We start from the raw sequence: 26,587 nt of genomic DNA, 5'->3' as shown, positions 1-26,587 counted from the left end.
AAAAAAAAATAAATATTTGGGGATGAGGTGAGTTTAGGATCCTCCAGTGTGCTATCTTCACCTACCAGCTGTTTCTGAGAGCCTTCATAAAGTGTCTCCCTGATTGTGAATTTGATGTATTTGAAAATGTTTATTACATTTTAATGCTACACTGTCATACTTAATGTTTGTAACTTTATATCTTCATGGTAATTATTCTCTTTACTGCCTTTTGCATTTTACCAACCTGATATTAATTAATATTAATATGCTCACACCTTTTTGAGAATTTATCTTTTTTAAAAAAAAAACTTCCTGAGAAATTTAGCAAAATGCGTTTAACAGTACAATTTGACAAATTATCAAATACTTCTGTAGACCTCACCAAGGTCTGTTATTAGAGCACTGTTAGCATCTCAGATGCTCCCCTATCCGTTTTGAATCTATGCCCTTGTCTCTCTGAAGAGTAGGTTACTATCCTGATGTTTTTGAAAACTTGTTTCATTACAATATTTTTACTATACACCCACACTTATATTTGTTTAGTATTCTTTATTAAGTTTTAAAGTCCTACTGTGTGTCTTTTGGGCATAGTGTTTTAGTTGGAAGGTTCATCCATGTTGTATTTCACTAAGTTCATTGACTGTAATTAGTATATATTTTTCCATTGTACAGATTCAGGATTTTCTTGGTAGATATTTCTCAATCTGTTTTAACTTTTCTGTGTCTTGTAGCATATAAGGAAGTATGGGAGTCTTTAATAAACGTATTTGATCTATTAAGTAAGAAGTGTTTTAATTCTTAGCTTCTTTCACATGCTACTTTTAAAACTTTCTATTCATCTGTCAAGTGTGAAGACTTAATATCCATTCTACTTCAGCAAGCAAAGACATTGGTATCACTATCCCAAGAATTTTAAATTTACCACCTTTTAGGTTTCGTTGAAAATCTAAGTTTTATTTACTTAAATTATACAGGGTACTGTAAAACTTGGAAAATAAATAGGTTTTCAAAGTTTGAGAGTATTTTGTTGCTCAGCTTATTTTCCTGTATCCTATTATTTTCCCTTGTTTTGCTTCAGTGTATTTTATTCTTCAATTAAAAAAGCCACTTTTCAACAATCATGTATGACTGATGCCTCCTTGTTCAGTACATAATCAATTGATTAGTTAGGAATTTTAGGTTCCAGAGAATTTATATCACAGAGTTTTGAATAATTAATTTGTTATAGCTCATTTTTGCAAATGCATAGTTTGAGAGAATTTTTTTTCTTTCATTTTCTATAAAATAAGAGTTTTTTCTAATCTTTGGAATATAGACATTTCACCAGGGTGTCTCTGGGGGCATCTTTTTAAATTACTCTTTTCAGTCCTTGATATAGACCCTTTTGGTATAAAGAGCTGTGCCTTCCTCTCAGGAAAATTGCCTTGCTTTAATTGTGTGCTTCTTGTCCCTTCTGTTTTTGAGTACCATTTTAGGTGGTTTTAGATCTTTTGAGTAAGGGATCTTCTGTATCCCTTATTTTTTTTATCTCTACACCTGTTTGTGTCTTGTTTTAGTACTGCTTTCTAGGAGCTTGGTATTTCTAACTTCATCTGCGGTTTAAATGCTGAAAATGTTTTATAATGGTTTTGTTTTTACAGTTTGTGTTTTTAAGTCAATATTTCCTCCGGAACATAGAAGTTTTCTTCTGTTTGTTACTAGATTTTTCTTCATGGATTAGTTCTGTTAGTATTTAGCACACCTTTTTCATGGGACTGGTACCCTTCATGATGGTGCATATTTGTTGATCAAAGTCGATAGTGGGAGGTGGAATGCATTTTCTAATGCTTTTTTTCTTTAATCACTGGGTTTAATGAACACCTACAATTTTCATGAAGAATCTGATAAGGAATCTAATTAAGAATCTTGCTTTTCATTCTGTTTATTGGTTTATATGCTGAGTCTTATGGGCATCTTAAAACTGAATTATTTTCCCTAAATGTTGAGAAACAAAAATTATGGTACTTGGCACACAGCAGTTAACCAGAAAGTATTCATAACTGTGTACTTGATTAATGTACCTTGTATGTTATATATGGAAGTGAAAGTCTTATATTTTTTGTTGATCCTTAGTATTTTTGGAAACCATGCCAATAGTTGAAAGTTTCTAATATAATACTTCATTATTCTTCCCTAGAATGTATTATTCTTGGATAGGATCATTCATATAATTACTGTAATGGTTGATTGCATCGACTTCTCACCATACAATATTAAGTATCAGCCCAAAATTAAATGTAAGTACTTTTTTACTTTGTTCACCTAATATTTTATAAACACAGCAGTCTTCAACTGTGGTCGAGACAAATCCTGGTATCTTTTCCGACCTCATTTTACCTGCTTTTGATGTTATGTAACTATGTCATATGTGGTTGTCCTACAACTATATTGTACAACATTGGTATGCTACAAGCTCATGTGTTCTTGGACCATGCTCATGATCTCTCGTCCCCCACACACACAAAACATGTTTCCTCCTTGTATAAAACAGATCAATATTATCCGGTTTAGAGATTGCCTAACAGTGATTTTACTTACTCCATCTTAGAAAAGGATTATCTCGGAGGAAACTTTGATGTTTGTTAAAATGTTCTTACTTGTCCCATTACTGGTGTTAAGACAGTATCTGCCAGGTTTTCTATTGTAAGTTAGTAGCTATGACTAATAAACTAATGTTTTGTGGCAGGTTCTTAGCAAACTTTGACCCATGAATTTATCATCCATCAGTGCATCTTGCCTAAAGCACTAAGATGATTACCGGAATCACATTGTTTCATATGATTATATTAAAATGTATCAAGATGCTTATCTCCTCTGTCTTTAATTACATTAATTCTAAAAGCTGTCCCTGTTACTTATCTCATATGTTCATAGTAAATTGTTCTACACTGAGGGTTGTGAGTTCAGGCCCCACATTGGGGCCTTAAAAAAAAAAATCATTCTATAGTTGTTGAGCACTACTGGGCACCAGTCATTTCCAGGTGCAAATGACATCTTAATGTAAGATGTAGCTTTGTCCCCCCCCCCCCCCCCCCCGCCGCCGCCAAAGGTTTATTTATTTGAGAGAGCGAGAGCACGTGAGCGTGCTGTGGAACATGACCTAGGGGAGGGGCAGGTGGAGAGAATCTCAAGCAGACTCGTCACTGAGCAGGGAGCCGAACTGGGGTTCAGTCTCAAGATCCTGAGATCATGACCTGAGCCAAAATCCAGAGTTTACCACTTCACCTACTGATCCACCCAGGTGCCCCTCCTCAATTTTATTTATACCCCTATGGCTGTTATTCAGTGGTTTATAATTAATTGTTATTGATACTTATGCTCGTGTTGGCCTGTATGACATTTATTCATTCATTATTCATTATTTCCATTTTTTTTTTTTTGAGACCTTTGGTACAATATAATGAGGCTCATCCTATACTTCTCTTTCAACCTGGAACCAACCATATTTACAAGGAACATGGTTCCTTTTGCTGAGGATGGATGGCATTTAGAAATGAGATCTATTCATTATTATTAAGATATTACTGCTCCTGGGTCCTCTTAAATAGACAGGTGTGGGATAGGTGTCACCTGACTCATGGGCTGTCTTCTCAGCCTTAACATCCTGACCTGGAATTTTTGAGTGGCCGTTCCAATATATATTTGTGTCTGGGAAACTGATTCCAGGGAAGAAGATAGACTTCTTTTGTTAGTAAGTAACATTTGTTTTTCATTTCACCACATATTTTTCATTAACAAGCACTTACTTAGAATTTTCTCTTAAATCTGAGATATTTTACCTTAAGAAAATGTATTCTTTTAGGGAAAGAAAGGTAATTTTGGAATATATATGACATTCCTGACAGATGTGGGTTTATCTCTAGAGGTAGCTATCTGAATGAGAGACAGGATCTAAGAATAGAACACAGGAAAGTCAGACAGTGCTTTTAAGATACATCTTTTTCTTCAAAGTTAGGCTTTTTTCCTGTTTTCCTGAGGATTTGGATCTGTGACTTGTGTTATTTGTAGGGTTCAATGTATTATAGATGAGCCAGGAAGCAGTAATTTCTAAGGGAAATTTTGTTTATTTTAAAAATTAACTTTTAAAATTTAATTCTTGGGCCTATCTTTAAAAAAAGATTTATTTATTTTAGAGAACATGCATGTGAGTGGGGAGAGGGGCAGAGGGCGAGAATCTTCAGGCATACCTCTCCCCTATCGCAGAGCACATCTTGGGGCTTGACACCACGACCCATGAGATCATAATGTGACCTGAAACCAAGAGTTGGAGACTTAAGCGACTGAGCCCCCAGGCACCCCAGGAGCCGATCTTATATAATTTAGTACTTTTTTTCAAATGAGCTGTTGAAATTCAGAGAATATAAAAATTTGAAATGCATTTTATAATTTCTTAGAGGAAATACTAATTTTTCTGAAATTATTCTAGATCTGCCAAATAGTTTTTCTTTGTCTCTGCTTTGGTCTTACAATGTTGTGATATATTTATTCACTAGTGGCATATCATTTTAAGATTTGTGGGTATCTCTTTACAGAAATAGATATTTTAGATGTATCATTATATTTTAGATGTATGCCATTTAAATGAAATAAATTGTAAAGATGTACAGTAACACTTTTCAAAGTACTTGAGTTTTTAATAAATTCAATTTTATCTTAGCACCACAGAGACCTTCAGATTGGTCCAAAAAGAAGAAAGAGCCTCTAGGGAAGTTGGCTTCTTTATTTAAACTTATTGTGAGAGTGATCTATTCTTTCCACACTCTGAGCCTCAAGGAAGTACATTCTGATACTCTCCTCACTGTTGGCAACTCAATCACCAGTATTCTTTCTAATGTACTTGGACGTATTTCTTTGCCTTCTATGATCCGAAAACTATTTGCAACTTTAACAAGACCTCTGGCGTTATTTTATGAAAACTTAAAGTAAGTATTTAGAATTTCTACTTAAAAGCTTTAAATTAAATGTCTTTAGATCTAGGTAGCAAACTTGTCATTTTCCTGTCAGCTTGTTGTTATGAATTACAATATAGTGAAGAGTATAAATATATTGAACTGCTTTTTTTTTTTTTTTTTTTTTTTATTTATTTACGATAGTCATACAGAGAGAGAGAGAGAGAGGCAGAGACACAGGCAGAGGGAGAAGCAGGCTCCATGCACCGGGAGCCTGACGTGGGATTCGATCCCGGGTCTCCAGGATCGCGCCCTGGGCCAAAGGCAGGCGCCAAACCGCTGCGCCACCCAGGGATCCCTTGAACTGCTTTTGTTAAAAAGATAGTTCACATCATACATAAATATAATGTAGAAATCGGGAATTTAAAAATTTTGTGTGCTAGTTCAACCCGCCTTTTCAATTTAGTATATATGTTTTTAGATTTGTTAATACAAACAAGCACACCTGTTTAAACAGATGATGTATATGAGGCTTACCTGATATGCTACTTTGCAATGAAGTATATGGTATGCACTTTAAATATTGTATGCATCCTGCACCATTCATCTAAGAATAATCTCATTCTCTTTGATGTTTGCAGAGGGTTCCATAAAACTTTGTACTGAAGTTTTTTTAGTGGACATGTTTTTCTAGCCCTTTCCCTCCTAACTTAACAACACTACAGTTGGACATATTTGTACACACATCAATGTCCACATTTGCCACTACTGCAGAAAGAGGTCCTAGATGTCAGATTGTTTTTTCAAAAGGTATACACATTGAAATTTCTGAATTACCTGTAAAAATTTAATTTATATTATTCTTTAAATTTGAATTGAAGCAAGCAATGCCTTATAAAAAAAACCTGGAAAAATCCCAAATAACATATTTTTAAAATTTTTTTATTAAATATCATGGTTTTTTTTAATTATTTATTTATTTGAGAGAGACAAAGAGATGGAGGCAGGACATAGGCAGAGGGGGAAGCAGGCTCTATGCAGGGAGCCCGATATGGGACTCGATCCCGGGACTCCAGGATCACGCCCTGGGCCGAAGGCAGGCACTAAACCACTGAGCCACCCAGGGATCCCCCCAAATAACATTCTTTAAAGAGCAATTTGAAAGGATTCATGGATGCCTTTTCTAGCAGACTTATGTGGCTCAAACATAATAGTCTTTTTTATAAACTAAATTCATGGAGGAAGTTTTAGGAACAATTTTTATAAAGTGCAAAGTAGAACCCTAAATATATTAACTTTTAACATCTTTTAGTTTTTAAGCTTAATCAGAAATAATTTATGCATTTTTAGAAGAGGTGCAGAAATAGGTAACTAGTATTAGTACTTTGAGGTCTATTCTAGATGTTTTTCTATGGTTCACTTTTAAAAATAAGTTTGTTTCACATTCAGTGTTTGATAATTTGACATTTTTAAAATTAAGTCTTGGGACACCTTTTTATATCACTACACAGATCTCATTTTTATGGCTGCATTACATATTTTTGGGTTTAACTTTCTAAAATAAAAGTGGTACTCTTGTGTTTTTCTTCCCAGGCTTGATGAAGTTCCTAAAGTGTATATTTGTATGAGCAACAAGGTAAAAATGGACAATAGTCTATAAAACATACTTTGATGAAAAATGTTAGGGTTTAGTAACTGTCGTCTTTATGTATAGTTCTGATTTTTAAAAGCATTATACATCCAGTTTTAATGGACATTTAGTAACATGACATTGGGCACATAGTTTTTAAAGAATTGAATAATGTTGCTTTAAATTTATAGTAACTCCCCACCTCCTTTCTTGATCCTTTTTATATAGGAGGGTAATTAGTTCCGATATTTTATAGGTAAAACTTGTGTCGCCAACTGTTAATCTCTGTTCATGAGAAAAACGTAATTTTTTCTGTTAATTGAAAATAAGTTTGAAATGAAGGTCTTATAACAGTAATTAAGTAAATTCACCTGTTAATTTGTCAGTTTATAATCATATTTAAGAAGACTGGTGGAGCTTTTAAGAAAAACATTTGAATTTAAAAAATTAAAATCGTAACTTGTGAGTTATTTAATTTAGTATGCTTTGTGTTTTTATATTTTCCTCTTTTAAAAGAACATTTCCATATGTTATCCTAATAAAGTTTTCCTTTTTTCCTAGTTAGAAAAGCTACTAGGAGAGATAATTGCTTGTCTACACTTCAACTATACTGGAACTTATGACAGCGAACTTCTTGAACAGATCTCTCCATTGTTGTGCATAATATTTTTGCACAAGAATAAACACATTCGAAAACAAAGTGCTCAGTTCTGGAATGCCACGTTTGCTAAAGCGACGATGTTGACTTATCCTGAAGAGTTAAAGTATGCTAACCACAAAACTATTTTATATATTTACTATGATCATGTAAATCAAGATTTTGGTTTTAACGTGAATTTTTCTTATGAGGAATCATTACAGAGCATTCCTCAGTTGAAATGCTATTTGGAGTACGTGGTAATTAAATGTAAATTGATCTTTTACTTTGGTCCTTAGAGTAACCTTGGTTTTAGGAACATAAAGAGCAGTGTTAAATTTTTCTTAAAAAGAAATATAAAGGGTAAGAAATTGGGTGATGTGTACATGGAAATTTAATATAATAGTCTACTTTTGCTTGAAATTTTGCATGATAAAAATTGGGAAATTTTTTAAAGAAGAAAATTTGGGAACTGAAGAGTTTAGCAAATAACCGAATATTCTACATTTGTCCCAGTTTTGTGTATATAGTGTGAGAAACAGTTTTTAAGGTGGATGTGTTTTGCCATTTCAAAATTAAAGTGTTCTTGTTAACATGTCATTAGTATTGACCAGTCCTGCTTGACTCAAGGTATATATGTTTATGTACTTTTTAAAAGACCAGTACTAAGACAAGCCAAACAGAAATTTCTGCTTCTCTTACCTGGTTTGGAAAATGTTGAAATTATGGAGGAATCCAGTGGACCATATTCAGATGCAGTAAGTTGAGGTTTCTTTACTTTGTTTTTTGTTTTTTGTTTTTGAGGTTTCTTTACTTTTGAATGATGTGTGAGTAGTTTGTTTATTGGATTTCAGTGTAATTTTCTAAAAGACAAAAACTTAGAATGTTTTACTGATGTGATAAACAAGTAAAACTTGAGCATAAGAGAGCATCATAATGTAGGGTTTTCCTATGAAATCCACTGTCTGGCTTTAAATGCTTTTTTTTTTTTTTTTAATTGAAGTATAATTGACCTACAGTAATCCTGTTTCAGGTATACATCCTAGTGATTTGATATTTTTATACACCGTGAAATGATCTTCATGATAACAGAAAGTTTGTATTTCTTAATCCCCTTCACCAGATTCATCTGCCCTCATCTAATCCCCCCCTCTGGTAACCAGCAGTTTGTTTCCTGTCTTTGAGTCTGTTTCTGTTTTGTTTGTTTGCTCATGTTATAGTTTAAATTCTATGTGTTCGTGAATTGTACAGTATTTGTCTTCATCTGGCAGTCACTTAACCTAATACCCTCTAGGTCGATCCATGTTGTCACAAATGACAAGATTTCATTCCTTTTTATGGTGGAATGATACTCCATGGTGGTGGTGTGGGTATATCTTCCTTAGCCATTCATCTTTAAGGAAATACTTAGGTTGATTCCATATCTTGGTTATTGTAAATAATGCTGCAGTGAACATGAGGGTGAACATCTTTTCAAATTGGTGTTTTTTGGGGAAAAATTTGGTGTTTTTGGGCTTTTTTGGACAAATACCCAGAAATAAAATTGCTGGATTGTATTGTAGTTCTCCTTTGAATTTTTTAGTACCTCCATACTGTGTTTCATAGTAGCCACACCAATTTACATTCTCACCAGCAGTGTATGAGGGTTCCCTTTCCACCACATCTTTGTTGGCACTTTCTTTTTTTTCTTTCCTTTTCCATGATTGTTACTCTTATTATTATTTGCATTTCCTTGATTATGATAGTGATGTTGAACATATTCTCATGTGCCTGTTGGCCAGATTTGTATGTCTTTGGTAAAACATCTATACAAGTTCTCTACCCATTTTTTAATTGTTTTTTTAATAATAAGTTATGAGAGTTCTTTACATATTTTGGATATTAACCCCTTATCCAGATTTATGATCTGTGAATATTTTTTTCCCATTCAATAGATTTCCTTTTTCATTTTGTTTATGATTTCCTTCACTGTGCAGCAGTTTTTAATTTCATGATGTAATTTCATTTGTTTATTTTAGCTTTTGTTGCCCTTCGACTAAAAATAATTTTCTGATTTAAGGAGGGTAAATTTCACCATAGAATCTCATGTAAATAGTCTGATTCTTATTCATTAATAATCTTTTTTGAACTGTGGCATTTCGTGTGTATTCCCTCACAAATGTAATTATTAAAATATGTGGTTAAGTGTTGCTTTAGGTAAACCAAGAATAATAGTTACTGGTCTGTGTCTAAGCAAGAACTACCCTTCATTTTCTCAGTTCTTTCCATCAAATCTCATTCCTTCTGTCAGAAAAACACATCTTTGCTATCATATAACCCATTTGGAACAAGGTTGCTTTGGCTAATAATACTTATTAATTACTATCTGAGGATCAAGGAGGAAAGGGATGGGTACTGCATATCCATGAGGTAGGACATTCTTAGACAACTTTTTCCTATTCAACAGCAAATGGAGCCTAGCTGTTCTTTGTTTAGAACCTAAAAGAGAAAAAAGTTAATAGCTATCTAAGCACTCTAGTTTTAATTTTTGGCTAAAACTTTCTTGTCAGGTGATTAGACTTGAGACTTGTTTGGTGTAATTTGTCTTGAAAAAGCCTGAAAGGGACATGACAGTTAATATTTTCTATCATGCATATTTCTTTGTTTGATGTTTAAAGTTTTATGGCTGTGATTTTTTCTTAGATATATTCCTAGTAATAAGAGGGTCCTTGAGTCCATTAATTTAATTCATTTTTAGTATTTATTTGCTGTATCTTATTTTTAGAATTTGTAAAATTCTCAAAATATTCAGAACTCAAAATTTATTAAAATGTTGCAAAATAGCTACTGTATAAGTTAGAGATCCCAAGCCTGTTTGCTGTTCATGAATTAGACAATGGCGCTTTTCTTTGACATGATTTTAAGAGGTTTGAATAATAGAAGGAATTTGATATTTGAAATGAGAATTTATACTGGAATATTCAAAGCATGAAAGGAGAAATACAACATTTGCACTTTAAAAATTGTTTCATTTTTAATAAAACAGACAGAATATTCACAATTAAATATGAAGATAAGTGGCATGGAAAGAAAATCAAGTGGAAGAAGAGATTCTTTTTTGGCACAAACAAAAGATGCAAAAGAAAACATGAAACCACCAGTCAAAGTATGTTTTTCCAAACTTTAATAGAACTTACAAAATTAAGATATATTGTAGCTTGAGAACATACAACTTTTAATTGAAAGAAAAAGCAATTAAAGGCTAAATAAAAGGGTTAAAGGGGAATAATAGAGCTTAGACTAAAAAGACTGTTAGGATAATGTGGAAATCTAGAAAAACTTTGGGAGATGATTCATTCTTATTAAAGTTACATCTGCTTAATATGTAGTATCCACTAAGTACAGTAGCCCCGTTGAAGTGGAATGAACTCTAGGTATGAGTAGGTACAGCATAGGTAGCATATGAGAGAACATTGTAGAACTTCCGTTATTGAATAGAAAGAATGCTTAGGTGAGATATCTATTTTGGCCTCATTTAAAACTCATAATCTTACTAGTTGACAGTTAACTGATTTCAGACAATAATTCTCTTCCTCTGTGACTTCCAGTAAGGGTATTCTAGAATCTTGAAATTGTGGTCCTGGTGTGGTCTTGGCAAAATGAAAGGAAAAATACTATTTTTAAAGAATGACTCCCAACACAGTCTGGTAGCAACTATAAAATAGAATGAAAACCAGTGCACTGAAAATTTGTAAAAATAACAGTCACAGTGTTACTGTATGGAATGTATTATTTTGGCAACTTTATTTAACTTATTAATTTATGCTTCAGCTTCAGAGCTGCTGATGTTCTCTCTTCTTGCCAAACTACTTAATTTCCATATGTTGGCCTGAAAAGCATATTTGTGCTTTGTTTATAATTAAGTTGTCTACTTTTTGAAGAGTAGTGATAATTTTTATTTTCTGAATGTTTTCTAGAAGTAGAATGAAAGCAAGGGACACTGTACTAATTATTAACCTAGGATATCCTGTAGGTTTGAACTTTAAACTTACTAGTCATTATTGAAGAACTTTACTTGACTAAGATAGCCTAGGATAGAGATTGATTTGTAATATTGGAAGATGATTTGGAAACTCAAATATACATTTGTCTTTTATAAATTTGCAGTTGAAATTAGAATCGTCTTCTTCAAAAACAAAGAGTGAAATGCCTTTGGAAGAAGAAAAGTCTACTGACTTTGTGTTTATACCGCCAGAAGGAAAAGAATCAAAGGAAAGAATACTAACTGAACATCAGAAAGAAGTACTCAAAACAAAGAGGTTTTGTAGTCTTTTATATTGAATTGGTATTCTATATTCACACTTAGATTTCATGCAGTTAACTACAACTTTGTGTTTAGAACCAAGTATACTTGGTATAATAATGGTATATTTTAATGTCAAAAAGCTATGCCATACAGGCTGCATTTCATAATGTATACGGTTGTTACTTAGTAACAGACCAAATATTTACGCATTTAGAGCTGAATCATTAATGGAGGTAGTGTTGGAGAGAGAGAGAAGATGGTTAATGGAAAGTAAACTTCTAAGTCTTAATATTACATTGTTCTTAAAAAATAACTCGATATACAATTTTAAGTTTAATTTCTAATTGTAGGAATACCACATTTTGAAGTTATTTACATAAGATCTTTTTCAGGTATGATATTCCTGCCATGTATAATAATCTGGATGTTTCACAAGACACTTTTTCTCAGTATACTCAGGAAGAGTCCATGTAAGTATGGAAGTTGTTGAAGTAACTGGTTTTCTAATTTTAATTATAAACAGTATTTTAATTTATACATGTTTGTTTCAGGGAAATTCCTACTTTAACTGAAAAATCAAAGGAAGATTCTAAGGTGGTATTTAAGGTATATTTGGTATTTCCTATTTTGGGGTTTTTAGAATAATTATCCTTTTATGAAGTCTCTTGTATTAATTTGAAAATACATTGCATAATCCCTCAACTCTAACTAATAGACTTTGGTTGAATTGTAGTCATTGTGTTTGTAGATGTGTGTCTGTGTGAGGATGTGGATGTGTATCTGTATGTATGTAAATATAGTAGGCTTTATAGAAACTAATGGGCATCTATCACCAACTTTGGAATATTTGCAGAATACTGAAAGTCAGTGATTACCTTTTGAATGAATGAGGTTTCATACTAAGATTTCTCCTAGAAAGTCACACTTGTTTTTCATTTATCTATATACATGTGTATGTTTCTGTGCAGGACGGACAAATGGAGAGTGACATTGTCTTTCCTCAAGATGTCACAGAAAACTGTGGTATGGATGAACATCTTGGAAAGGCTTCCCTTTCGAATGAGTGTGTTTCTAATGAAGACACAAATCCAAAAATACTGAGCAGTAATAATGATGCCAGAAAGAAAGATTTAATTTCATCAAAGAAAACCACCAAATGTGCATCTAGTGCAGAAAATACTTCTGGTGTCAACAGTAGTTCATTTTCTAATGCCGTCATTTCTGGAACTCCCCCACAGCCTACAAGTCGGAGGCAAACCTTTATTACTTTGGAGAAGTTTGATGGTTCAGAAAATAGACCTTTTAGTCCGTCCCCCTTAAGTAATATGTCCTCAACTGTTACAGTGAAAAATAACCAGGAAGTCATGAATAAAAGAGATATTCCACCAAAAGCAAAAAAAAGAGAAATGGCTTTTGTAAAATCTGATTCTGAAAAAATAGTGCATGGGATTAAGAAATCAAGCAAAAGGTCGAATAAAGCTGAACAAACAGGGAATAAAAGGTCTAAGCTCTTAACGAGATCTGATCAGGAGAAAAATATTCAGGAATCTATTGATGGCACAGTAGTCTTAGAAAATAACCCACCTGGTTTGCTTAATCAAACAGAATGTGTGTTAGATAATCTGGCTCACCTTTCTGAATCTGCAGTGGAGAATGAGGATGCAATGCTTAAACCAACAATAGAAAATACAGTATTACTAGAAAACAATACTGTAGAAGAGAGAACAGGAATCAGTTTGGAATCCAAAGAAAATACACCCCCAGCTGTAATACCAGCAGACCAAATCGTAGATGAGGATAGTCCTGTTCAGATCACTCCAAATCAAAAAACGCTTAGACGATCCTCAAGGCGACGTTCAGAAATAGAGCCTACCACTGACAGCCAAGAAAAGGAAAATAATCCTCAAAAAAAAGAAAGATGTAAGGAAGAAGAAAAGACCCTTCAGAAAAGTCCATTGCATGTAAAAGATGATGCGTTACCTAAGCCAAAAATGATTTTTGAACAAAGTGTGCAGGATAATATAATTGAGAAAGGAAATAATTTACATGAGAAGACTTTTGGGGAAACCAGCACTATTGATGAAAGTAAAAGAAAGCTAGACCTTGAGAATATTAAATCTGAGGGAGATGGTGCCCAGGACATTGCAGATAAGCCCTCTGAAAAACCAGTAAGTGGACGAACACGGTATCAAACAAGAAGAGCATCCCAAGGTTTACTTTCCAGCATTGAGAACTCAGAATCTGATAGTTCTGAGGCAAAAGAAGAAGGTTCTAAAAAGAAGAGATCTGGCAAATGGAAAAACAAAAGCAACGATAGTGTTGACATTGAAGATCCAGAGGAGAAAGTGATAAAACAGGAATGTATAAATATCCAACACCAGACACTTGATCCCAAAGCAAATTCTGAAGTAGAGAGAGACCTAAAATCTCAGATTTCTGAACAGAAAGAGGAGAATAATGTAACTCTTGAAGATTCTACGGCGTCTTCAGATTTATCGCAGGTTTCTGATGATGTATCAAATACTTATGAGGGAAAAAGTAAAACCACCAATTGTGCAGAATATTCCTTTTCAAACCCTTCTGTGCCAGAATCAAATCTAAGGACTAGAAATGCCAGCAAGAGATTACAAAAACGGGATTCTGTAGAAAATAACACTGTGGGAGAATCCTCAAAAACAGGGACATCAGAGGTTTCTTTGCTTTCTGAAAAAAGTTTACAAACACTCGAATGCCAGCATAAGAGAAGTAAGAGGGTAAGGAGATCTAAAGGTTGTGATTGCTGTGGAGAAAAATCACAGCCTCAGGAAAAGTCATTCATTGGGCTAAAGAGTACAGAAGATTATGATGTAAAGGTCAGTGAAACCAAAAAGACAGATACGCAGACACCTGTAACGGTATCAGAAACTTCTAATCTGTGCTCTGAGGTAAAACTTTTAGATGATGAACATCATAGTGTGAATTTTCATTTGGATCTCAAGGAGGAGAATGATGCTATTAATGATTCATTAATTATATCTGAAACTGAGTTGAAAGAAAATCCTACTCAAAACCCTCTTCCTTCCGAAGTTGTAAGTGTTGAAGAAACTTGTGATACGGATTCTGAAGAAGCAACATCTCTTGAAAGCCAAGAGCCAGCCAATAAGAAATGTAAAACTGTTAGCCCATGTTTAAGTGATTCCAAAGATAATTCACTGGAACATTGTTCTGCCTTGGACACCAACGAAGAAAAGCCAGAGTCTGTCTTGGAAAAGGAAGTAAGTATAGAGAACATTGTCAGTGTTGAAACAAATGCATGTAAAATTAAAGCAGAATTTGATCCAGAAGAAGAAGAAGCTATTGAATTGGATATCGAAAGTGATAAATCTGAAGCTAGCTTTTCTGAACAAAAGAGTACTGAAACTGATGTTCTCGAAGAAGAGGTAATGGAGATAAAGAGTGAAAGAAGTGATGAATCTGAAGCTGAGACAGCTGAAAAACTGGAGGCTGAAGAATTTAAATCTGATATTGGTCATTCTGATAATGCCACACCCATAGAAGTGAATGCTCAGGTGGAGATACCTAAACAAACAGCCGTTGGGGAATTAGATGAAGGAAGTGACGAATCTGGTCCAGGCTCATCTGAAGAAGTGAATGCTGAAACCGAAAATTGTGAAGAGACCGTGATTGGTGAGGTGAGCAGTGAAACGGATCAAGTTAGGGAAACAGAGGACAGGGACTCGACCAAAATCTCTACTATTCCTGTAGAAGCCGAAACAAAGATATCAGCTACCGAAATCAGCAATTTTGTTCCCAACACACTGGAGATAAGCACTGAAAAAGGGAAGGTTGTTGACTCTAACAAAACTGAAACAAATACTGAATTTAGTAAGTCTGAAGAAACAATATTAGAGAACAATCGAATGGTTGGGGGAAATGATGAAGTTTTACAGGAAGTTCACCATACTTCAGAGAAAGTGGAGGAAACCTCCCAGTCTTGGACATCTGAAACAGCCATCTCTGAACTAGTAACAGAAGACAATAATGCATCTCCTCAGAAATTAAGGGAACTTGATCCTTTATTTATATCAGCAAATGGCAGTCCTAGTGGCATGCAGACACGCTGTGTCTGGTCTCCTTTGGCTTCTCCATCCACCAGCATTTTAAAGAGAGGACTAAAAAGGCCTCAGGAAGATGAGATATCGTCACCTGTTCACAAGGTAGGGGAATCGAGGCTGCATATTAACTAGCCCATGTTTAATTGAGTGTTTTGGCCGTACAGTGACACCTGGTGAATGACAGACTTTAGACTGATGGGACCACACATTTTGAGTAACAGCCACAGTGACTAGGGAAGAGAGCACGCAGACGAAGAAGGGTTGATAAAGGGGCTTGAAGTCCTTTACTTCAGGACACTAAAGATCTTTAACCACATACGTTAATGAGGTTCTCCTAGTTTTTGTTTTTTGTTTTTGTTTGCTCGCTCATAATGTGAGGAAACATTTAGAAACTGATAAGCTTTAGTTGGCAGTCACTGTGTGCTAGGACATTACGCAGTCTGTCACTTTGAAGTGTTTCTATAAACTCTTTATTTCCAGACCTTAGCTAATGAGGAAAGTCTCAGGCTGTGCTTTTATCAGTTTCTGGATGTGATTTGATTCATAATTTTATTTCTCCATCTTTACTAAACTGACTCCTTTAGTTTGTAAACATGGATTTCCTCTGTGTACCTGCTTTAGCTCCAGCTCCTGAACCTCTATCTTGCACATCATTTGTTGAATGAATAAATTTAAAAAGTCAGTTACATATGCTTACAGAGCTCAGCTTGTCATCTCCTTAGTAAAGGATATGTTCTGAAAAGGTATGATGTGAACATTCTTTAAGTTTGAAATTGAACCTGCCATTTACTGTAGACATGTGTTTGTGTATACAGACATGCGTGATAGAAGAGAGACTTTTGCCTTTAACAAGCACCATTGTGAAGAGTTCCTCAAGATGTATGAAAAAATCTTACACTGAGAACTCAGTTTTTTGGCTTTATTTTGCTTTGCTTTTATATTGAGGCTCTTGGTGTGTGGGTTATAGTGTGTGTGTGTGTATTTAATATAGAAGTTTTTATAAAGCCTGAAGATAGAATGTATAGAGGTTGAGGTCTTCAGTATATTTTATTTATTTATTAAGGTTTTATTTATTTGAGAGAATGAGAGAACAGAGAGAGAGGGAGAAGCAGGCCTCCACTGAGCAAGGAACCTGATGCGGGAGTCTGTCTCCAGGACCCTGAGATCATGACCCGAGCTGAAAGCAGACACTTAATCAACTGAGTCACTCAGACGTGCCCTCTTCAGTATGTTTTAGATTTTTAATACAAGTTAACTAGTCATGTTTTGTTTGATAGTGTACCTCATATTTAATTTTTATTTAGGCAACAGCAAGACATTTTAGTTTTCCATAGCAGGAAAGTATAAATCTGTCCATTCTTGGGAATCAAGACCAGGAGACATTTATATACGTGGTTAGTGGTTATGCCTTATTGCATAATTATTTATTGCATATTTATATCAAATAGCTGAATGAATGAACAGATCATAAGAGTTTAGAAGAGGCCAAAATGAAAAATTGCTGTGACTCTGGTACCCTCTAAAGGGTATACAGGCTAGCGTGATACACCAGAGACCAGTTAGTACTATTTCTACTTCTTTTCCTTGTATTTTTAAGTCACTGTAGTAAGCCTACAAGGTAAGTAGAATTTGATGATACAATTTCAACTGCTATATGCAGTTTCATTTTCTACCACTGTCTTTTTTGGTATTTTATGTATAGACCATTTAGTACGTGGATAATTGGAATGACCAGTGGTATTAAGTAGTATCTGTGAGAGCCATTAGGAAATGCAGCTGTGTGCACTTGGCTTCTAATCCTACATGCTATTTCGGGGGGACCTTATAATGAGAATTTATGATGTGATTTTTTTTAACTTTAATTTGTTAAAAACATGACCCGTGTTTTCAGGTTCGCCGTGTCTCCTTTGCGGATCCTATATACCAAGCAGGATTGGCAGATGACATTGATAGACGATGCTGTAATGTTAGGTCCCATTCTTCAAATAGTTCTCCCATAGTGAAAAGTGTTAAAACTTCACCTACTGCACATTTTAAGGTAAGCTGCAGGCTTTAATATGCAGGTACAGAATTGCATAGTACAATTTGTCTTAAAATTAATAAACTTCTTTGGTGTGGATACATTGTTTTGTCTGCAACATGGTAAACAAATATGAAGAGGTGGAAAGAGGCAGCGATAATCCCAAAAGCAATTGATTAGGTTAGTAGTTTGCTACATTTTCTCAAAATTTTAGGAAATTAGTGCAATCTAAGTAATGAAAATAAAGTTTGTAAAATTACAGTTTTCTAGGGTTCTGAGTGAGTTTTTTTTCTCTCCTTTCTTCTGTCTAGCATAATGCCACTTCAACCAAAGGATTTCTGTCCCCAGGATCACGTAGCCCTAAATTTAAGAGCTCAAAGAAGTGTTTAGTAAGAAGTGATTTAGTTTTCAACTTTATATTTTCATGTTCAGTCAGGTGACCTCTATTTAACGATTTGAAATTTATTCTAAGATTACAGAAATGGTTAAAGAGTCTATGCCATGTCCAACAGAAAGTATTTACCCAGCTTTGGTGAACTGCGTGGCTCCAGTTGATATCATTTTACCTCAGATTACATCAAACATGTGGTAAGTAGTTGTTTATGCTGGCTTATACTTAACGATGCCACTTGTTTAAGAGGAATATTTAAATGATTGGGCTTCTTGTATTTAGAATTGATTCCTATGCACTTTCACACATTTTATTTTAGAAATAATTCATTTGGGAAGAAAAGTGTCTTATAATAATACAGTAATGGCTAAGATAATTGTGTGCTTAATTTTTGCCAGGTGCTGTGCTGAGCTCTTTGCATGTGTTCTCTTATTTAATCCTTTTTTTTAAATAATAAATTTATTTTTTATTGGTGTTCAATTTGCCAACATACAGAATAACACCCAGTGCTCATCCCATAAGGAGTCTGATTATTTTTTCCACTCTTACAAGTTGAAGTTCAGAAAGGTTAATCCACCAAAGTCATACAGCCAGTAAGTCATAATACAAGTGAAGTCTGAGACACATACTGGGCTTAGTCTCTTTCCAACGCTATTGCTTAAGCCAGGCAAACACATCAAATTCAGATTGTAAAAGGATATGATGATGTTTTTCCTTTTTCTCTTAACCTCTTCAGGGCAAGAGGACTAGGACAGCTCATTAGAGCTAAGAACATAAAAACGATTGGTGATTTGAGTACTCTTACAGCGTCTGAAATAAAAACTCTTCCTATCCGTTCTCCAAAAGTGTCCAATGTAAGAAAGGCTCTTAGAGTCTATCACGAGCAGCAGGTAAACTTAGATGTTCTAAACCAAATGTAAATAAATGGTATCTCAGTAGATAGTCTTGCTTAAAAACTCATTTTATGCCACCTTTTCTTCCCTTCCCCCACAGTCAAGAATAACTTTAAAAGATCACTTTATAATTCCACAGAGAAGTTGGCTTCTTGATTTTTGTACAGTTTTATGTAATGTATTTCTTTATTCAAAATTTCTCCTCCTACTTCCTTGTCTCACTCATTTCCACCAAATTGGTGATTGATTCCATGGATACTATTCCTAAAACCTGGATGTTCAAATCTAAACATTGTAATGAGAATCTTGCAAATTTGTAGTTAACAGTATTTCAGTTTTGATGTCCAACACAACTCTAATTTTTCTTGTTCTTAACTTTTTGCACATAAATATTTTGGGTCATAGACATTTTTCAAGATTCTGATGAAAGTCAAGATTCTCTACTTCCCAACTCCTCATAAGAATATATGTGGAAAACTCTATATCACTTCAGAAGGATTCAGACCTTTGAGAACCTTTGCAGAGACCCTTTATGTGTCCATTGAAATTATGCAGAATTATGAATAAGTGGAAACAGTACGTTAAGCTTGAGAACCAGTGTTTATATTAGAATTTCTAAGAGTGGAGTTTGCTAACGACTGAAGACTTGTGCTGTTTTGTTGTTGTTGTTTTTTTTTTTTTTTGAAGTCTCTGATTTAAAGATTTATTTGTGATCTTTAAAACTCTTTGAAGTAATTCAAAGACTACATTAGTAATTTTTAGCCTCTGCCTGCTGTGGACATTTCTTAAAAGTGGGATCATATAAGCTTGGTCTTTGTGACGGGCTTCTTTGAGCATAATGTTTTCAAGGTCACATATATCAGTATTTCATTCCTCTTTATGGCTGAATAATATTCCTTGTGTGAATATACAACATCTAGGTCATCCATCAGTTGCTTAACATTTGGGTTGTTTTTACTTTTGGTCTTATGTACACTCCTAAACAAGTTTTTGTGTAGACGTGTTTTTCTTTTCTCCTAAGTATCTACATAGGAGTCGAATTGATGTACCCATCAGTATGTTAACTCTAACCTGAAGCTGATTTTCTGAATTTTCTCAGTCACTAATCAGTAATCCTGGGAACACCTTTCAAAGTTGCATTCTTTTTTAAAGAAGTCCATATGTTTTTTAAGCTTGGCACTCTCTGCCTTGTATTTTCTTACCTCCTAAACTTGGGAAATACAGTGTAATTTTGTTGACTACCATAGCTATTTCTTGAGAAGTCCACTAGAAAATACTACGAAGTCATAACCAGCTCTTTGGTGGGAAAGTGCTTTATAATCCCATTTTGTGTGTCGTTAATAGAACTTAGTTTCTTGGCAGGATTAGCTGAGCTAATAGTCATGTTTTGGACTAGGAAGCATAGTATGTCAGATTCTTTTCCAGTGTTAGTTTTGTTCGTCTTTTTAAAAGCAACTTTTCAATTTGTTGGTTTTGTTTTTGTTTTATTGGCCTATGTATAATCAAGGTAAAGTCTCGTGGACTAGAGGAGATTCCAGTTTTTGATATTACTGAAAAAACAGTAAATGGAATACAAACTAAATCTGTCCCTTCTGATGAAGAAAGACTTGCCTCAGGTATGTTTTAGCAAAGCAGGATAGTTTTATTTACAGGATCAGCTGACTTTGAAGAAATACTTTGTTATGCGCTTCTCGTTTTAATTTGACCATACTCTGTTAATTTGACAGGTCTTGTGTGTGTGTGTGTGTGTGTGTGTGTGTGTGTGTGTGTTAGTGGCCAAGTGCAGGAAAAAGTAACTAATTTGACTTCCAAGTATGTCTAGTTGTTTTTCTCTAATTGTCAGCTGCTGCTCCATCAAGGTCTCAAGGATATAAACTAAACAGTGTTCCAGTTATGCTGTTAATAAAAATGAAGTAGCCTGACCATTTCTTTAATGGCACTGAGTAAGTTATAGTGTAGATTTTTCTGTTGTTTTGTTCCCTTGAGGAACAGTGATACCTTAGCCTGCAGTCTCAACCTAAATTCTGGGCACTTAAGCTTTTTATTAACTTAAAAGGAGGTATATACAACCTGAGTTTATCTGGTAGACTTCATTGTGCTTTTTTTTTTTTTTTCCTTTTTAGATTTAATTGATCCTGTTGCTTTAGAAACTCCATTACCTAAAAATCTTCTGGCGCAGATTAGTGCACTTGCTCTTCAGCTAGATTCAGAAGATCTCCATAATTATTCAGGAAGCCAGCTGTTTGAAATGCATGAGAAACTTGGTAGCATGGCGAACTCTATAATAAAAAATTTGCAGTCACGTTGGAGGTCACCAACTCATGAAAATTCCATTTAGTATTTTAAGAGAAAATTGAAGTTTTTTCCCCCCCTCACATCACTGGATTTGTTGATCGTAAAATAAGTTCTGAAATATAGCACAATTTCAGACTGAATGTTTGAAAAGTTGGTAACATTTCAAACCCTGAAGGGCTGTGATTTATTATGTAAGTTCAATTTTGTAAGTTCATTATGTAAGATTTTTGTTCATGCAACATTTTCTTGGCTACTATGCAGTTTTTCCAAAAATTTAAATATCCTACTGAAATAGTGAAGCAAAAACCAGAAACAAAAGCATTTTATTTCACACATTTTAAACTCATACGTACTCTGATGAAACATTCATGAAAAATGAAAAATACCTTATTTTAAGTAAGCAAAGTTGAACATTTAGAAGTTTTTGCTGAACTGATGAAGGTGTTTATACTTGCTTGTTTGTTTTTTTTATTTATATTTGTTGTGCCTGAGGTTTAAAAAATTTGTTCTCAGTAGAACACCTCAGGTGAGATGCAAAAAAAGTGAGATGTGTTTTCACAGATGTCAACTTTGGACAGCTTTGAGGAAAAATACCATAAGTTGCAACTTTTGGGGTTAAAATATTAAAGCAGAACTTAATAATATTCCATTCATTTGCATTAGCAAATATTTGTGCAGCAGCATTTGCTTGTGAAAATTTAGTCGTATGAGACATGCACGACTTTTTAAAATGCACGACTATTTGTACATTATGTATATAGATTATAATGTTTTTAATTTATAAATTTCAGCCTTTGTTAATGGCATGAAGTTTTCTGCAGCTACATGTGAATACCTTTGTTTAATAGAGATCTATTTTGTATATATTAGATACTGAGATATCAGTATGGACAGTAGAAGTGCTTTGTGGGCTTGCTGCAGATGTTTGTAGGATTCTGTATCTACAAATGAAATAGTTTTGTACTTAGTAGTCTTAGTAAAAACATGAGTTTATTTTCTAAAGTAACCAGGAGTTAAAGTTATAGAAACGAGAAAGTGTTACATGAGAACTTCACTATTCATACCCATACTTTTTGTTGTTGTTGTTGTTCGGAAGGAGGAGGGTATCAGCCACTGGAAAGCTTCATTACATTTCAGAGTTTGACTATTTTTGTTACAAATTGAACTATAACTATTAAGTCTAGAATTAATCTGTTCTTTTCCACCTACACCTAAAGCAAACTTGAAAGAAATTTGAAACTGTTTTTGAAATATGTATGTTTTGCCTACTTTAAAGAAATAGGGTGTATATGCTTAAAACATTTGTAAATTTTACCAACTAGTATTAATTAGTCCCTGAATTCCTGTATTTGTTTCATCTCTTTGCAGTGAGGATATTTCATTTGTTCTCTGATTAGAATGAGTGAGTAATCTTTACAGTTTCATACTTTATTCAGAACTAACCAGCTTAAAAAGGCACACATTCTTCAAGTTACAAGAAGTTTAATTCTTGTGTTTAGTTATTAGTTCCTGTATTCAGAAGGGGACCACCTGCCAGCCAGGAAAGTTGATGTCTTTTTCATAATTATAAATCCATCATCCTCACAAATATTTTGGGAGTGTAAGTTTCATAGTCCTATACAAACGTTGGTTTCAAAAGAAATTCTGGAACCATAAAACTGAGGATTGTAGCTTAAAGAAATAACCAAAAATAGAAACTTAAACAGTTGTAATTGTGGTTTATATTGTCTCTCATTTCCCAAATTAAATTTTATAGTAAAGAGGCACATAAATTTTTAGTTAACAGTTGTGAGTAAGGAGTGTGTATATGTTTGTTTGAAGAGTCAAAATTGGCATTTATTTCATGACTGTATCTTACAGTTTGTGTGAACTGGCTGGTGAGATGAAGTTCTTGAGAATGTGAATCATATAGGAGAAAATGTGACTAAAGTAATTGATTAGCATTTACTTAAATCAGTGAATTTGATACAAGCACAAGCATTAATTTTCACATGATGTGATTGAACCAAGGATATGTTTAAAAATGTTATTTGAAGGCAGAAAGCAGTTTGCTAAATCTTCATTTTTGAGATAGTTGTGTGTTTGAGGCACCTTATTTTTAATATTCTTGCCTTACATTTTTCTCCAAATTTTTTCCTGAATGATTTCTGAATAGCAAAAAATATTATTATTCCTTGATCCATTTCAGTACATTAACTATTAAAATTAAATCAATTTTTGGCTATTTTCTAAAGGTTAATAAAGCAAATGGCAAATATTAATAACACTCAAATGTGATTTCTTATTTTATGCATTTATAGAAAGAATCTGGTTGCAGAAGCACAGTATAATTTCTCATTCCAAATGGACTTCATATAGTGGATTTAAATTCTCAGTTTTGAACTGAGCCCATTATCAAAGATGCTAACTTTTACAAGTTTGAAAGCCATTATTGAATGCTATGGAGTTTTTGCCAAACTTCCATATAGTGTAGAATGAATCTGATACTGTGACAATATTATTGGATGATATAGTCAAAAATAAGATTTAAATCTGAACATAAAAAGCATGGTAGTTCCTGGCATTGCTCATGGATTCTTTACAGCTTTGAAAGTAGTCAGGGATTCTGTAATATATTTAAGAATCATAAAAATGCCAAGGAACTTGGATTATATTTTGCCTAAAATAAAAGTGGCAGGGCAAGAAACAAAATGAGGGGAAAATGAAAGAGGTGAGTTTTTTTGTTTGTTTTTTTTTAAGATCAAGGAATAACAGTAATTAAAAGTAACTGCTCTTTAGAAAACCTTTATTGGAATTTAACAGAAAATAAAGTTTAAAAGGTTCACATTTTCCCTTAATGCCATTCTTTCCATCTTGACTATATAATCTAGTAAGAAGGGCCTGGTTTCCATCTCATATTCTTCATTATTGATTTTCAGGGAGATAATTTGCAGCTAGGCTAGAAGGCCATAAAATAGTTGATAATACTAGGCTGAAATTTTGGAGAGGAGGGACCGGTTTGCTCATTAGCCCAATCCATTTTATCCCTAAGCCATCAGAAAGGTCTTCAGCATTGTATCCAAGCATTAGAGTGAAGTTTTGACTCTTAACACAGTGCTTCTCAAACTATGTATGTATGAAAATGCAGATTCTGATTTCAGCAGGTCTGGGATGCGTCCTGATAGTTCATCTCTAAAAGCTCCCGCATGATCACGCAAATGCTGATATCTGTGGCCTGCATTTGTGGTAGTGGCCTGTGGGGCTTCGGGCTGCGGATGAGGTGATAACACAAGCAGGTGTAAGCCCCAGAAATTGTTGCCACAAAAGATAGAATTTAGTATTTTTTTAGATAGCTTTTTCAAAGTTATGATCGGGGATGCAGACTGGTCTTGAAGGCTTCAAAGTAAAGGTCAAAGGTTTTTCAGGAGTCAAGTGTAGAATTTTGCCTCATTTGGAGCTTTTTTTAGATACAGGAAATTTGTGCTTTGGGGAGGAAGATTTGTATTTTTAAATAGGCAGACAGTTATGTATTTCATGTTGTAAAGAACCTTACTAAATAAGAGGCCATGTGAACCTTTTCCCAACAGTAGTGTGTGTGGATTATGTTCTCTTTTTTAGCATAAAACTAAATTTTCAGGTATTAGAAATATATCTAGTCTGTAAATAAATCTTGCCTTCTAAGTTAAGGAGCTTCACTATTTTACTAATAACCATTGTAAATAGACTACTCCTATCTAAGATTAACTTGGCAGTGAAGTTAGCAGTACCAAACAAAGTAAGTCATAGCTGACAGATGTGACTTGTCATTTTGGTAAAGATCTCTGTTTACTTTGCTGTTAATTGTTGAGAATTTCTATTTTATCTTAAAATGGGGTCTGAAAGATGTTGAATAATTTGGCTCTCTAAAAATGAGTTTTCCTTAGCCTTCTGTTTCCTTTATGTGTTAAATACTCTTCATATGAATTGGACTCATCCAGAGCACTTAATACAGCCAGAAGTTAAGTAAGGGGTGTTTTGAATTGATACATGAAAATGTGTTGACTGCTTGATCTATAAAACAAATCTGGGCCTTAGTTTGTGATGATATGTTTATTACATGCCAGGCTCTGTATATTGTCTACCTATTAAAATCTGAAGTCATTGGGATTTGAAGATGTATAGCTACTTAATAGAGTGGTAGTCTTAACTGAGTGCTCACCCATTTCTTGGAATACAATGTTAAATTTTATAACATGATCTTAACCATTTTTTCTTTGTATACCAAGCCAAAGAAAAAACCATACATGAAGTGCCAAGCTGTAAGTGCTTATTCTCCTGAAGTGTATACCATTAGAAGAAAAGAGAATTTCTCCCTATACCTGAGAGTATAGGATCAAAAGTGGTATTTTAAATTGATAGCACATGGAATATAAAAAAGTATGTAGCTTTTTAGTACAAGGACAGTCGTGTATATTTTGAAAATAGCTGACAATTGTCGTATATATGACAGTACCAGAGTTGATATTTGTAAATACCCTGAGTAATAATTTAAAACCTACATTATTTACAGGTCATGTGTCTGGCTCAGTCACTGGTAGAGTATGTGACTCTTGATTTTGGAATTGTGCGCTCGAGCCCCACATTGGGTGTACACATTGCTTAAAAATAAAATTTTTTTAAAAAGTAAAATATACATATACTGCTCTCCCACCCCCACCCCCGGCAGTAAATAACTCCCAACAATAGGCAATATTATTTCTTAAATAAATACATTGCGTGTAAACTAGGAAGTTCGTCTTCAAAATAACGTCGCGGAAAACTGTAGTAGCTATTTTGATCCTTAATTGAGTAATTAGCAGGTGTCTAAGGACATTGTTAGTTTTGTAGAGTGGGCGTCTAATTCAAGATGAGACTAAAGAATTTTGAGTATAGAGACTGAAATATGCCGGTCTGGACTTAGTAAGTTGTTAGGGACAGGTCGAGAAACTACCGCCGGCCGCCTGTTTGTTTTTACGTTTTCTAGAAGTCGGGGCGGGGGGGGGGGGGCCGACAAAAGTACTATTTTGTGACCCGCGGGGAGATGAGATTAAGATGGCGGCGGCGGCCGGCGCGGAGGTGCCCGTGGGACCCCCGGGAGTGGGCGGGGCTGGGCGGGGCCGGTGCTGCTGGGAGAGGCTCCTGCGGCCGCGGCGCTCGGACGCCTCAGACGGGGCCGCGGCGTGTGTGCGGGCGGAGGCCGGGCGGAGGGAGGCCCGGTGACCTCGAGAAGAGCTTACTTCGCTCCACACTCGGAGTGGGGGTCGCGGAGATCGTGTCGGGGGGCCGCGGGGCGGGCGGGCGGGCGGGCGAGGGGGAGGGGCCGCCGCCCCCGCGTCGCCGCCCGAGACCGGGCTTTGGACCGTTCTTAAAGAGACGCGCTCGAATCTGAGCCGAAACTCTGAAGACCGAGCCGGCGTCCGTCGTGGTTGCTCGGG

General features: G+C 34.7%; 1 protein-coding gene across 3 annotated transcripts in view; it reads left to right on the top strand.

Annotated features, from left to right (window-relative positions):
- LOC129514484 (telomere-associated protein RIF1-like) overlaps nt 1-25,802 on the top strand; it is a 55,595-nt gene extending 29,793 nt beyond the window's left edge. For 2 of the 3 annotated variants that reach the window (XM_055333072.1, XM_055333073.1), the window contains exons 21-36: nt 2,159-2,258; nt 4,679-4,943; nt 6,504-6,546; nt 7,102-7,304; nt 7,836-7,935; nt 10,203-10,322; nt 11,324-11,475; nt 11,855-11,932; nt 12,014-12,068; nt 12,431-15,658; nt 17,448-17,594; nt 17,888-17,965; nt 18,049-18,164; nt 18,704-18,857; nt 20,368-20,476; nt 20,984-25,802. In XM_055333072.1, coding sequence (XP_055189047.1) covers nt 2,159-2,258; nt 4,679-4,943; nt 6,504-6,546; nt 7,102-7,304; nt 7,836-7,935; nt 10,203-10,322; nt 11,324-11,475; nt 11,855-11,932; nt 12,014-12,068; nt 12,431-15,658; nt 17,448-17,594; nt 17,888-17,965; nt 18,049-18,164; nt 18,704-18,857; nt 20,368-20,476; nt 20,984-21,198 — 5,163 coding nt within the window. In that variant the 3' untranslated portion in view covers nt 21,199-25,802. The remainder of the gene's footprint in view (nt 1-2,158; nt 2,259-4,678; nt 4,944-6,503; nt 6,547-7,101; nt 7,305-7,835; nt 7,936-10,202; nt 10,323-11,323; nt 11,476-11,854; nt 11,933-12,013; nt 12,069-12,430; nt 15,659-17,447; nt 17,595-17,887; nt 17,966-18,048; nt 18,165-18,703; nt 18,858-20,367; nt 20,477-20,983) is intronic. The other variant, XM_055333074.1, reaches the window with a different exon arrangement.
- Nucleotides 25,803-26,587: the final 785 nt, after the last annotated feature.

This window comes from Nyctereutes procyonoides, unplaced genomic scaffold, assembly GCF_905146905.1.
Source record: "Nyctereutes procyonoides isolate TBG_1078 unplaced genomic scaffold, NYPRO_anot_genome, whole genome shotgun sequence".
Classification (NCBI taxonomy): Eukaryota; Metazoa; Chordata; class Mammalia; order Carnivora; family Canidae; genus Nyctereutes; species Nyctereutes procyonoides.
Note: the sequence above shows the minus strand (reverse complement) of the source record. Positions and strands in the feature narration are given on the sequence as shown.